The sequence below is a fragment of the Numenius arquata genome, chromosome 12 (genome assembly GCF_964106895.1).
Source record: "Numenius arquata chromosome 12, bNumArq3.hap1.1, whole genome shotgun sequence".
Lineage (NCBI taxonomy): Eukaryota > Metazoa > Chordata > Aves > Charadriiformes > Scolopacidae > Numenius > Numenius arquata.
Window position 1 is genome coordinate 10,824,071 of NC_133587.1, and position 13,192 is coordinate 10,837,262.

The 13,192-nt window shown below is 54.8% G+C and overlaps 1 protein-coding gene across 1 annotated transcript; it reads left to right on the plus strand.

Annotated features, from left to right (window-relative positions):
* Nucleotides 1–1,065: 1,065 nt before the first annotated feature.
* Nucleotides 1,066–2,121, plus strand: LOC141471248 (P2Y purinoceptor 1-like). The gene has a single exon (XM_074157673.1). It carries the CDS (start codon nt 1,066–1,068, stop codon nt 2,119–2,121), a length of 1,056 nt encoding a protein of 351 aa, XP_074013774.1.
* Nucleotides 2,122–13,192: the final 11,071 nt, after the last annotated feature.

Consider the following 13,192-nt stretch of genomic DNA (forward strand, 5'->3'; position numbering starts at 1 on the left):
GTGGCCACAGCCCTTCTTGGGCCCAGCCCATCAACTGAAGTTGTTTTGCGAAGGTCATTTCCCTATGGCTTGCCAGGGTAAACCTTCTCCCTTCTGAACGCTGGCATGTTTACTCCTGCGTCTGAAGATAAAGTTATTTCTGGCCTCATTTACACAGCAGCAGCTGCTCAGCAATGCAAACGGGGGCTGGCTTCCCTTGGGGGTCCTCCTTGGGGTCCCTGGTTTTAGCTCTTGCCCCAACCTTGCAGCAGCTGGGGTGTCTTCTGCATGACATCCCCTGCGACAGGGAAAGCAGGAGAGGAAGGTCACAGCCTGGGATTCCTGCCCCACTTGGGTCAAAGAGCCGGGGGCAGGGAGAGGATTTTTGGGTAGGGATATAGAAGGCAGCTGCAAGAGTAGGATGTTACTGTGTCTTTAGGGGAGTTCGGCAGGGAGCAGGGCTGCTGGCATGGCTGCCTGCTGGAGTGGGGCTGGCAGCACGAGCCCCATGGAAAGCTGCCAGCCTCCACCTTATCCCGGTTCCCGGTGCTCCGGGATGAGCAGCGGGGCCAGGAGAGTGGCTGTCAGGAGTGAAGTGAGGGGCAGCTCATGGGGTGCTGGCTTCCAACCGCCCCCCCATCTGGAGGGATGGGGGGGGCTCTCCTCACCCCGAGCGGGACAGAGCAGAAGCAGGCTGAAAGCTCTGCCCCCCCCCTCTCCCCGCATTGTCAGGCATCTCCCCCCTTCCCTGAGGCAGAGCCCCCTCTCCTTGCTCCCTTCCTCCACAGCGTCCAAAATAGCCGTGGGCCTGCGCGTCCCCGGCGTCCGGCTCAAAATATCTCAAGTGGGCTGGCGGCAGGCGCCGGGGGGAGCCTGCGGACACCGGGGCTCCCGGCTGAGCCACATCCTCCCTGGGCTCCAGGGAGAGCCCTGCGCCCCAAAACCCCCCAGCTGGGGCCCGGCAGGAGCGGGGAGCGCAGTCCCGGGGAACTTGGGGCCGGCTCTGGGCCGCCCCGCCCCTGCCACCACCGTCACCGCCCCGGCAGCAGCCACCCCGCTGTGTGGGACCGGCCGCCACAGCACCCGATGGCCACCGAGGCTCTCAGCTGGTGGCCCGGCAATGGCAGCGGGGCCCTGTGCCCCGTGGACACCGCCTTCGCCCAGCGCTTCTTGCCCACCGTCTACCTGGTGGTGATCCCCCTGGGGCTGGCGGGGAACGGGCTGGGGCTGTGGCACCTCTGCACCGGGCCCCGGCGGGGCACCCGCCATCCCCTCAGCCTGCTGGTGGGCAACCTGGGCACGGCCGACCTGCTGTACGTCAGCACCCTGCCCTTCCTCGTCAGCTACTACCTGCGGGGCAGAGCATGGCTCTTCGGGCAGGGCTGGTGCCGCGTCACCCGGGGCCTCTTCCACCTCAATCTCTATGCCAGCATCGGCTTCCTCACCTGCATCAGCGTCCACCGCTACCTGGGCATCGTGCACCCGCTGAAGGTGCGGGGCCGGTACCAGGGGGCAACCTCTTCTGCATGGCTCAGCGTGATGGTCTGGCTGTGGGTCATCGCACAGGTAGCTCCCGATTTCGCCTTCAGCAAGATGGACAACACGGGGACGCGGTGCCATGACACGACGGGGCACGAGAACCTGGGCCTTTACTTGCCATACAATGTAGCCATCACCGTGACTGGGTTCGTCATCCCGTTCCTCATCATCATCGGATGCTACTGCCATGTGGTGGTGGTGCTCTGCAGAAACGACACCGTGGACCTCAGCCTCAGGAGAAGAAGCATCAGACTGGTGATTCTCGTGATGGTCCTCTTCTCCATCTGCTTCCTGCCCTACCACATCTTCAGAAACCTCAACTTGTTGTCTCGAAGCTGGCAGCTGCAAGGATCCTGCACACAGGCTTTAAAGAACATCTACATTTCCTACCAGGTGACCCGGGGCCTGGCCAGCTTCAACAGTGCCCTCAACCCCCTGATCTATGTGATGACCAGTGAAGACTGCATGACACGTATGAGGACCATCCGCCAAAGAGCCAGCCGGTCCCTGGGGTTCACCTCCAGCAGGAAAACCTCTTGCCAGGCGGATGAGAAGAAGATGAACATCATTCTTTGTGAGGAGGAAGCATCTGATGAGCTCTGAGGTACCCAACACCCCCTCCAAAGGATGGCACCACTTCAGTTTGCGTTTGGCCCCTTCTCAGTAGCAGCCCACCTGCCTTGACGCCTGTTTTGCGGAGAGATGGTGATTGCAGCATCGCTGGCTCCAGTCTCACACAAGGGACAGACAGGACTGCTGGCGTCAGAGAGCAAACTGGGACCAGGTTTGGAAGCAAAGCTACTCAGCCCAACCATTTTGCCTGTAGTATGCCTGGAGATGGAAAGATATGAACATTGCGTTTGCTCCAGTCCTGAAGAGTTTCTCAGTCCAGCCTCCAGTGCAGTGACCTGAGCTGGTTAACACCCCCCTAGCTCCCTGGAGGCTCATCGAGCTCCTCAGTGAGTGAAGGATGGGGATGAACGATGCCCTGTCCCTGCACTGCGTCCCCTCTCCCCCAATGGGTTTGAGACAGGATTCCACTCTTCACTCAAGGAGAGGGCACCAGGAATTAACCACCTGCATCGCAGAACAGCTGAGAGGGTGAATTTTTACAGGGGGAAGTGCTTTGGAAATGGAAATATTCATAAAAATATCAGGTTTTGAATATATGACTAAGCTGTGCCAGTTCCTGGGTTAGCTGTTCCTGGGTGAGTGAGCTGCTTCAGGATCTGTGTTATCCTCTGCTGCCCACATCCTTCACAGAAGAAAAAAAAAGTATTTTGGCATTACTCACTCTTTTTTGGAAGAGCATACAGCAGACAACAAATTGGCATTTTAAAGTTTCTGGAGGCTGTTGGTTGGGGGTTTTTTGCAAAGCGAATGACAGCAGTAGCCCAAACCACTGCTTTCAGCAGGCAAATCCCAGGAGAGTTTTGAGATCTTTGGGTGGGTGGCTGCAGTTTACTCTTGCATCCAGCCTTGCGAGGGGATTAGACACATTTATTAAAAATTAGACCTGCAAAAAAAAAAAAAAAAAAAGAGAGAGGCAACGCTGCTTTGAAGGGTTGTGGAGGCAAGATTCAATGGTAAGGGCAGTGCGTGTGGCATCGCTGGGGGGCCGTGGGGATCTCTGCTTCGGAGGGGGAGCAGAGGCTCCCAAGCAGCATTTTGGTTTTTGCTCATGATGCTCGCCACCACAAACAGCTTGAACATTTCAGACCTTGTGAAAGGAGCAACGTGATTTGCAACAGCAGATCTTGCAGCTCAGCTGAAGGAAGTGGATTGTGAGTTAAAATCAGCTGGGAAAGTGCCGACCCACAGATGCTGCACTCTTTGGACCAAAGCCCGATATTTATCACGCTCAGCCACTCCTCGCACTGACCCACCTTTGCTGCTGCGCAGAGGGAGCCGCGGCTGACTTTCAGATGGAGTTAATGTCTAAAGTGCAAATAAACACCTAATGCTTTCAGTTGTGAGTTGTCTGGCTTCTTTTAAAGCTTTATAGGAACTCAGGAGCCAGCTGGCCTACGGGGTGGAGCAGGGGCCCGCCTCCTGCAGGGAGTGGTGATGAGTTTCCCAGGTCTCTGCAGATGGGGAGCTGCAGGGAGCCCTGCCTGCACAGCCAGACCGCAGGCAGCTGCTGGAGAGCAGTGCTGGGCCAGGCATGCACTAAGGTAGGTCCCCAAAAGCTACTCAGCGAAGCCCTGAAACTTTCAGCTCCCACCTCATCCAGAGGAAATCAAAAGACAAAGCTAAAATACCCAAATGAGATGTTCTTCTATCTCTGCAGTAGGGAAGATCTTTGGGATGTTAGGAACGGGTCTGGCCTCTGCTGCTTGCGCACACTCCACAGACCTGGGCTTCTCCAGAGCTCTGAACTCTTCTTCTTTCCTGAAAAAACACCCACACTTCCAAAAGCTCTCCAGCTCTTCCATCTTCACACACGGATCCCATCCATGAGGTTACAGCTCCCCACAGCCCACCTGAGCTGCAGCACCCTGTCACTGCACCCACTTTGGGCATGATTAATAGAAATAAAGCATCTCGGCATCCTGAGGCCGGAGCGCTGGGTAGGAAGCGTCAGCAAACTCTGCTCTCACCTCCTGCATTGCTGTCCCCAACTCTGTCTTCTCCAGTGCCCCCTCACGTCATTGGCAATGATGATTTAAAGAGCTGTATCCCAAGAAGCACCTCTGAGCCCCAGGGACAGTAGCAGCCATAAAGCTGCTCATCTTTCTGTGTCCTGCTTCTGTCAAATCAGCAAAAGCCATTAAGGACCTGCGTGTTGGGATGATGGCCCCAAGATACAGGCAGTTTTTGGTATCTCATGCTTTGCAATCCCCTTGATTCTCAGATGCTGCTGCTTCCCCTTGTGAACTAAAGAAATGAGCTCCTTCCCTTTATTAGCTCTATGTGTAATTAAGGGCCAACTGCTGGCACATGAGCCTGTGGCCAGCTTTTGCAGCTGGTGATGGAGCAGCAGAGCAGCCCTCCTTCCTCCAGCCCTTGCCATCAAGGGAGGCTTCTTCTCTCGCAAAGAGCAGCTGCTGCTCTCTGCAGGACACTGCAGGTGCATGGTCCCTGCTGGGGGCCCCCCAAAACACATGGGCACTGCTGACTCCTCCAAACCTCTTTATCCCTTGGGAGAAGAGGGGTGGGATTCTACCTGGAGCAACAAGCACAGGCAGGTCTTGCTCTGTGCCGGTCCCCACTCGTGGCATGGGGAAGCGAGGAGGCAGCACATGTTTCAACAGTGAGTGAGGGGACAGAGAAGGTGGGGAGCTGCCATATTCCTCCTCCCCCTTCTCCCAGCAGCTCTGCCAGCCCTTGGCAGGGCCATGCACAAGCTTTGCTGCTGGCAGGAGGGGTCAGTGCCCACCGGAGCTGCTGTGCATCCTGACCCAGGCATCAGCCTCGGCTCCTGGCTGGCACAAGCGCGGGGAGAAGACCCGAGCAGAAGACCTGTGGCAGTGCCTCGGGGGCCGGCTTTGAGCGAGGTCCTTTCCCCACTGCTGCAGAAACCTTCCATTGCTGTCAGGTTCCTTCACACGAGCTGCATATCCTCAGGGGGTGAGATGGCTCCGTGGGAAGAAATAAATTAATTTCACCTTCCTTCTGGGCTCCTGGCTTAAGATGATCTGAACATTCCTCTTTCCCTCCCCCGGCTATCTGTTGCTGGACTTGAAGATGCCTAAAATCAGGCAAGAGGAGTCCCACCTGTACCATCTGCTTTTGTCACGGACTCTCTGGCCCAGCCAAGTGGAGCAATGAACTTGTCTGCAAATCCAACCCAGACGCAGATTTTCAACTTCCTTATGCAGATTAGACCCAACCAACAAACCAAACATGGTGGGAACTCTCCCGCTGACATTAATGGGATCGGGATCAAGCCTGGAAATTTGGCAGCATTTTTTGCTTCATTAAATAAACGCCTCTTGGTTGAGGATTTGTTGCAAACACAGTCAAGCTTTGTTACTTTAAGGAGAACTTTTGAGCTGACAGCCCCAGGAAGCCATTCAGGCAGAATTAACAGGCACACATACAGATGCACAGATGTACCACCACTTTCTTTCCCTAAAATGCAAAACTGTTTTTCTTGGCATGCAAAGCACTCTGCAAGAAGAAAATATCGCTATCGGCAGCAGCTGAATGCTTAGGTCTCAACTCTGTTTAATTCTTTATTCCACTTCACACAGATTTCTAAAAAGAGACTAAACGCATCACGTTTCCAAGGTCTTTTTGTTTCCGGAGGCACACAGCAAAGCGAAGGGCGAAGGCTGCCCTGTGTGAGCTGGGGGGGAGCAGGAGTGAGCAGGGAGTACCGCAGGAGGCGCAGAAACGCCTCGAGTTCAGCCAACTGACGGCCAGTTTAAGAGCTGCTGGCTGCAGAGGTACCAGGCGTTAGCCCCCAGCGGCGAGTACAGAGTTCATGGCATGTGATACATGGCCTCTGGCTGGAATCTGGCTCTGACCGAGCTGCCCACCTCGCTTCAGGGGGGTTGGTATGGCCAGTAAAGCCCTGCTTGCTAAACAAGCGTGGGTTGGCTGCCCCTCTGCTGGAAAAACACAGGCTTGCGCATTTGTATCAGAGATTTCCACAGCCTGGGGGAGCGGGAGCTGCTGCTCGGGCAAGGGCTGGGGACTGAGATGATGCATGGGGTCCCTGCCATGCAAACAGGGCATCTCCATAACGCAGAGCCCCCCAGGCCCAGGAGGAGGTGTGAAGACCCCTTACAAAGCTGGAGGAGAAGCAGCGTGAGCAGGAGGCTCCTGCAGGTCTCATCTCCCCGTTACACTGGGTACCGGGCAGCGGGACTTTGTGGTGCATCTTTTACGGCGTGGTGGGAGGCTGCAGCACGCACACAAAAAGGGATGAGTCACTCAGGTCACTAATGAAAGGTCACAGCATCCTCAGATTCAGCGAGAGGCATTTATTTCATCAGCAAAACAATTTCATTGCTAAAGTACCTTTGGCTACAGGGGCAACAGACCTGACAGGTTATCTCATTTACCAAGGATATTGATCAGACTGGGAAAGGAATAGTAGAAGCAATTACTCCAGGTGACCTGGAAAAAATGGTAAATATACCTGGGACTGGGTGCTGTTGGTGAAGATTTTAATAAAAGAGAAAAATCTGAGCCTTGGTCTATGCTACGCAGAGTGTTTTGGCATCTGGGAGACCAACAGCTTGTGAGGAAGAGCAAATCACATAAATAGAATAACATTTAGCGTGACTGTGTGAGGCCATCAGTCTAATATTATTCCTGCAGTGCGTGTGGTTATAAATAGGTGATGCCGTGTCGTGTGGGACCCGGGGAGAGCCGGAGCTAAGGAATGCACTTGCAGCTCGGCGGCAGCACTGCGCAGCTCGCAGCTGGAACAGGCATTGGTATGTGCCTTACAGAGCGACTGCGGCTGCACCCTGCAGGCAGGGATCTGTCCTGGAGGACTCCGTGAGCCCAGGCTAAATAGAGGTGTGTCATTTTTCAGACCATCCCTCTAAGTACCCCCTCCAGCAGCAAGCCCTCCGTGCCCCCTGCCATCAGTGCTGCTGGTTGCTCAAGGCAGGGGTCAGCACGGAGAGCAGGGCAGTGAGAAACCCCTTGGGAGATGCTCTGTGCACCATGGCTTGCGCTGGAGACTATAGCTTAAATTTTGCCCAACCCCTCCGCTCTGCCCCAACCAGGACATGCTCAGGTCGGATCTGGCTCCCTGAAGAGCCCTTCATGCCAGGGCACAGCCCAGCCAGCATGAAATTCTTCTGCTTCTTTGGGCTTATGAGCAAAACGTTTACCCTAAGGAGCATCAGAAAGCTCCCAGGCTTCTCCATAGCACCACAGCTCCTCCCCAGAGAGGCTGCTTCCATGCTGTGCAGAGGACATCCAAGGACAGGAGACAGATTAACTCCATCCTGCCTGCCTTTGCTCTGATGCGGAGGTGCCGCTCAGCAGAGGTGGGGGAGAACTGCACACCACAGCTCCCAGTCAGCTCTTACCAGCCCAGACCTGCAGCACCGCTGTGCCTCCGGTCCACCCCATGAGAAGGTCCCAAGGCAATGGGAAGCTGCTGGCCCAGAGGAGAGCCCAGGGGTAGGTTTGGTGGTGGTGATGCCAGGAGCCAGGCACTCTCACTAAACCAAGGGTTATTCAGTTGTGGAGGCAAAAATCCCCATATAAAAGAGTGTACAGTGCTGGGATGGCAACCCAGCACTGTGCTGGGAGCCCAGAGGAGCCGGGGATGCAGAGAGCCCTTGGGATGCAGCTCATCTGGGTGCCTGGGGCTCTCCTGGACCCCAGTGGATCTGCAATACCCAGCAGATGCTGCAGCCTCCGCAGGGCTGCTGGGGAATGCATCTCTCTTTGTGCAAAGCAGAAACAGTCCCGTCACCACAGCCAGTACCCCACTGCCCTGAGCTGGGAGGTGGGAAGACCTGAGGCTAGTTTGCCGCAGGTCCAGCTGCAGAAAAGAGACACCAATGGCACAAGGTGCACAGTGAAGGAGAGGGGCCCCATGAGCTGAAATATTAGGGAGAAGTCTGTGTTTTAACCCATCTGTCCATAGGGATGAGCATGAGCCATCTCTCCATGGCTGGATTTTGTGGCCACGCCTGGTGGTGGAGGGACCAGTCTCCGGGTGGGTCAGTGTATCTTCTGCCTCCTTGCCAGGTCTCCATTTCATCACTCCTCATCCCCAGATTTACTGCCAGTAGCTCTGGTTAGCCCCAATGGGAGCAAACCTGGCAGCATGGAAGGCAAGAGGATGGCTTATTTTCCTTTCCAGTGCCGCAGGGGTGAGGAGCAGAGGGTTGTTCATGGATGAACCCAAGTAGTAGACTCAGTCCAGGAGTATGGGGCAGCATGTCTCCCAAAGGCACGGCACAGGGATGAGCGATGGACTTGCAGTCGCATCAGCATCTGCAAATCCTGGTCTGGGAGACAGCTCACAGCTCTCCATCCTTGTACATAAAGGGGTCTATTCAAATGCAGTTCCAAAACCAAAAATCCCAAAATGGCCATTTGGGTCTGTTGCCTGGCCCTCTGTGGAGGTGTCCTGGGGGGATATCCAGCAGAGCATCGTCCCCTGTCACTGCTGTGCCTCAGCTCCCATCCCAAGAGACACTCAAACAGAGGACCTCCAAGTTAGCTAAATATTTCTGAACCCAGAGAAGCCTCCAATTTATTTTCCCATTTAGCTCAGGTGGTTTGCCTGCCTCCAGAAAAGCCTGGTGTTAATTTGATTCCCTATAACTGATTCATGGCAGATCTGGCATCCTGATGCCCAGAACAGCTGTGATTCCTGCGCCGCCATCTGCTCTGCCCCAGGGACACGGCACAGACCCCGAGCGTGGCTGGAAAGAAAGGACCAGGGCTGGAGCAGGGCACAAACAGCTGGGCCAGGCACACGCAGGAATATCTTTGCATTTGCAATTCAGAGAGGATGTGTCTCATCTCCCCAATTAATCCTTCCAGAGCAAAGCCTGGAGAGAAGCAGCTGGAAAATCTCTGCATGCAAACAAGGCTTAGTAAAATCTGCAATTTTGAGGTAGAGGAAGAAATATGTCCCCGACGCAGTGCTTTCACCACAAGAGGAAAACAAATATTTTCATTCTGTTGTATTCATTCCCCACCAGGAACCTGCTGTACTCTCAGGCACGGCGCAGCTGGGACCACGTTCACAGGGCAATTCACAGCTCCCTCGGATTGGAAATCGCTTGTGGCCCCAAAGCTGCAGCCCCTTCTGGTGGCTGGGACCAGCCTGTGGAGCATCGCGAGCAGGGAGAGAAAACCCCGTCTTGGTGGAATCAAATGCTGGATCGAAATAAGTTGGTGCCTGGCCGGGAAGCGCAGTCAGCATCTCAGCGCCGGTTCCCTGAGCTTCAGAGGCAGAACAGGAAAGGACATCTTGAGTTTTACTAATAAATGCACTTTTCCCCAGTTAAAGTGCTGGGGCCGATTTGTTTCCTACCGGGTTATTTTTAGCATCGAAACGAGCCATTTGCTGTAAACTGTCTGCCTGGGAAGCGAAGCCCCGGGGCAGTAGATGAGGCTGCCGCAGCTCCCGCGCCACGAGGTCACCGCCCCGGCTGCCGGCATGGCCAAATCTCACCCAGAGCAGGGCTCAGCTCGATGGTGGGATGGGAACCACCACCGTTCCTCCCTCAAGCACACCCAGACAGGCATGTAAACTCTGCCTCCTGCCCCAGCCAGCCTGCGGTGCCCTACGGTGGGACACGCTGCCCTGTGGCTCCCCCGTGGGAAGGAGGGTGCCACGGGGCCCAGGGACATGGTTAATGAACCCACCATGCAGATAGGCACCTTTGGCACTGAAGCCACCTACAGGGCTCCTGGCAGGGAGTGCCACATGGGTTAAGATATGGCACACAGCATGCCACAGCCCATGGCTCACCCAGGGGTGTCCCACAGGGACCCCACAGCGGTTTGGGACCCTTCCCGTCCCCATGGTGCAGTTCCGGCATTGCAGGGGCTGCCTTGCAGGACAGGGATCAAGCTGTCACTGGAGCACCCTCCAAAAGAGCCTCGCATATTTGCAATTCATTCCCAGACCCTTTGGCCCCCCCACCCTCGACCTTCCTGGCAACCCCACGGGCTGTGATGCAGAAATGTCATTTTTAGCACCATGACGCTGCCATGGTGGGAGCAGAGACATGCTCAGGACCAGGCCCTGCTCTCCATGTGGCCAAGGGTTTGACATGGCCATGTTTCTGTGGTTAGTGGCCGTGACAGCTCATGTCCAGATTAGCTGTCCCAGGGAGCGGGACGCTTCTCCAGACACGTTCCCAAAACCTCACTCCTTTGTCACTGGGTCCAGCGGCTCCTCGCAGGGACCAGCTCAACAGCAGCACCATGGAGCCTCCCGCCCCAGAGCCCCAATCCAAACTGGTTTCCAGTTCTGATTTAACAGGCTCTCAGCAAACATTTCCACAAATTATTAAGCAGGGGCATTATTATTTTATCTTATTATTTTATTATTAAAGCTAAGATCCTAAAACCAAATAAATGAACCAACTAAAGTGGCTGAGATCAAGAACTTGCTAAAGCAGAGCAGCACCTTTCCCGTTTGGTTGCGGTCCAGGCACTTTATGGCAGGTACTTTGTGCCTGGCTGATGTTCAACTGACAGCTTTCCAAGCATATAAAAAACTTATTAGGCTGAAAATAGAGTTTGTGGCCATAAACTGTCAAGAGCACTGTCAGCATTTCCAGCCCAGGTCTGCTTCGTGTCCAACTAACAGTCACGGGAGGACGGGGCAGCGCAGCCCCTCGCAGGACCCATTTTGGGTAGGAGGGGTGATTGGGGGAGGCTCGCTAATGAGTTGTGGGGCATCAGGAGGGGGCACGGCTGAGGTTTAGCATGGCTGGTACCAGGCAGGGTGGTTGAAGACAGTCATACGTGGAGCTGTGTCCACCTGTCCTGGGGTTTGAAACCCGTGAGCCACATCCACAGCGACCACGCGGACGCAATCTGCATCTGCAACTAGTTTATACCCAAGGCTTCATTAATTCCCTTGCTGAGCTTCCAGACTACAATGCAGAACAAAGCGCCTGCAGCCGCCTGAGCTACGGAGGGTCAGGGAAATCCCAGAGCTGAGGGAAAGCTGTGAGGTTCCTGAGCCTCCAGTAACCCTGAGGGAAGCCTGTAGGACAGAGACAAGTTAGCAGGAGGATACTTTACAGGAAGATTTATGGAGTCACGGGGCAGAAGGATGCAGTGAGGGACTCTGTGTCCGCAGAGAGGGCATCGCCGTGCCCCTTGCGCCGAGAGGAGGGATCGCTCCCGGAGCCTGGCTCCTGGTGCCGCCTGGCCTGGGACAGCGGGCAGTGCTTGGAGTCCCACTGCCGCCTGGGCAGCTGCAGCTGGTTGTTATTCATATCTCGGTATCTAATCCTTTTTAGAAATGAACTAATCCATTGCTTTAAAAATATCCTGTGGCATTGCAAAGCTATAATCTCGGTATTAAATGGCATTAAAGCCAGAATAGCTGATGCTTTTACTAAGGCAAAAGAAAACATCTATTTGTTCTCTAAAAATAACTGAAAGAAGCAGAGCATGCCAGGAGGGTCCCCAAACCCCTGTTGTGGCTGAAACCTGGGGAAGGGCTGATGTCTGCCAGAGCCTGTCCTCATCCCTGGGTGGGTGGGCAGCGCAGCCAGGGGTGTGATGGCAGCCGGTACCGCACGTCCCGTTAACGTTGACCCCTTTGCTCGGGGACCCGGAGCTGCCTGCGCAGAGCGAGGCGGCGTCGATGCCCGAAGCAGCGTGAGCAGAGCCGGTGGGAGGCTCCCACCTCTCCCCACATACCTCGGGCTGCGGGACCCACTCAAACAGACCCACCCTGCTGGTCCCCATTTAGCATCTTTCATCTGAGACCGCCAAGCAGCTTTGCTCATTTCAATCCATTAAAACTAGAAAAGCTTTTTAATAAATTCCCCGCCAGCCTGGAATTAGTAGATGTGGGCCAATTAGACACATTAATTAGGCACTGGTTTAAACACAGATGAGGTTTGACTTTGTTTACCAACCTCAGAAGGAAGCAGCTTCTCAAAGTTCACCTCCAAAGGACTGAACAGACAAACAAAGTATGTTTGTTCCCGGTCACAGGCCCCTTACAACAGAAACACATCACTTGGACTTCTATTTTATTTTCAGAGCTCTTGCTTTCTCTCTGCCTCCCCATGCAATAAAAATGAGACACTTAATCTCATAATGCAACTTCTCACTGGAAATCAATGATAAAGTACATTATCTTGCCTGGCCTGATCTGGCGGCTCCAGCCTGACCTTTCTCAAGCGCAGTGAAGTCGGGGGAGAGACAAAGGTTGAACTGAAGGAGCTTCCCAGTGGGAAAGCGTGAAACTTTCCTGTGCCTCGGGAGGGACTGTGCTGCATAACAGTGATCTGACACAGTTTGGTCTTGCTCATGCCCCCGCGCTCTGTCCATGCAGGATAAAGCAATGCGTGAGCAGTAAGACCACAGAGCAGGCTGATTTCAGCACCATCTTCATTATGAAGGCTACGACCCCATTCAGAGCACACATCTGTTGGTGTCACTGCCCGCTCAGTCCTGGCTTCATCAGCCCTGGATTTGTTCCTGGGGGGTTTCTTATTAGGAGGTGGATCCTGCTCCCCTAGTTCCTTTGGGGCAGTGTTTATTCCACAGGGGCCTGTGACCTGCAGGAGGTCAAAGCAAACCCCAAAAGGGGAAATCAGTGACGTCCCAAGCCCCCGTGGGAGTGACAGCAGCCATTTCGTTGTTCCTGTTGCTGAATGAGACCCTTTTCCAATGCTGCTCCATCGATGGCATCCCTTTTTCCAGAAAAAGGATTTACCCAGATCTCTGTAACTCTCAGCATAGCAGGGAAAGGCTGTGCCAAGGGAAGACCCGTTCCACAAGACACTGCCAGGTAAGGATTTCTGCTGTGGTCAGGAGAAGGCCTTGGAGCCAGCCAAGGTCAACTCATCACAAGGCCCAAAGAGGGCAGGGCTGGCAGAAACCACACCATGGAAGTGCTGAGAGCTGTTCTTACTGCAGGGGCAGAGATGGCCCCAGACAGCCCCAGCCACAGGAAGGGTGAGATCCCATCCACAGACTCCCCTCCTATATAGGTAGAGCTTTGAGAAGGCTATGCTCTACCATCTCCGCCCAAGCACTGCAG

Bases quoted from the DNA above. Each gene is read 5' to 3' on its own strand.
- LOC141471248 (XM_074157673.1), top strand. From the start codon at position 1,066: ATGGCCACCGAGGCTCTCAGCTGGTGGCCCGGCAATGGCAGCGGGGCC.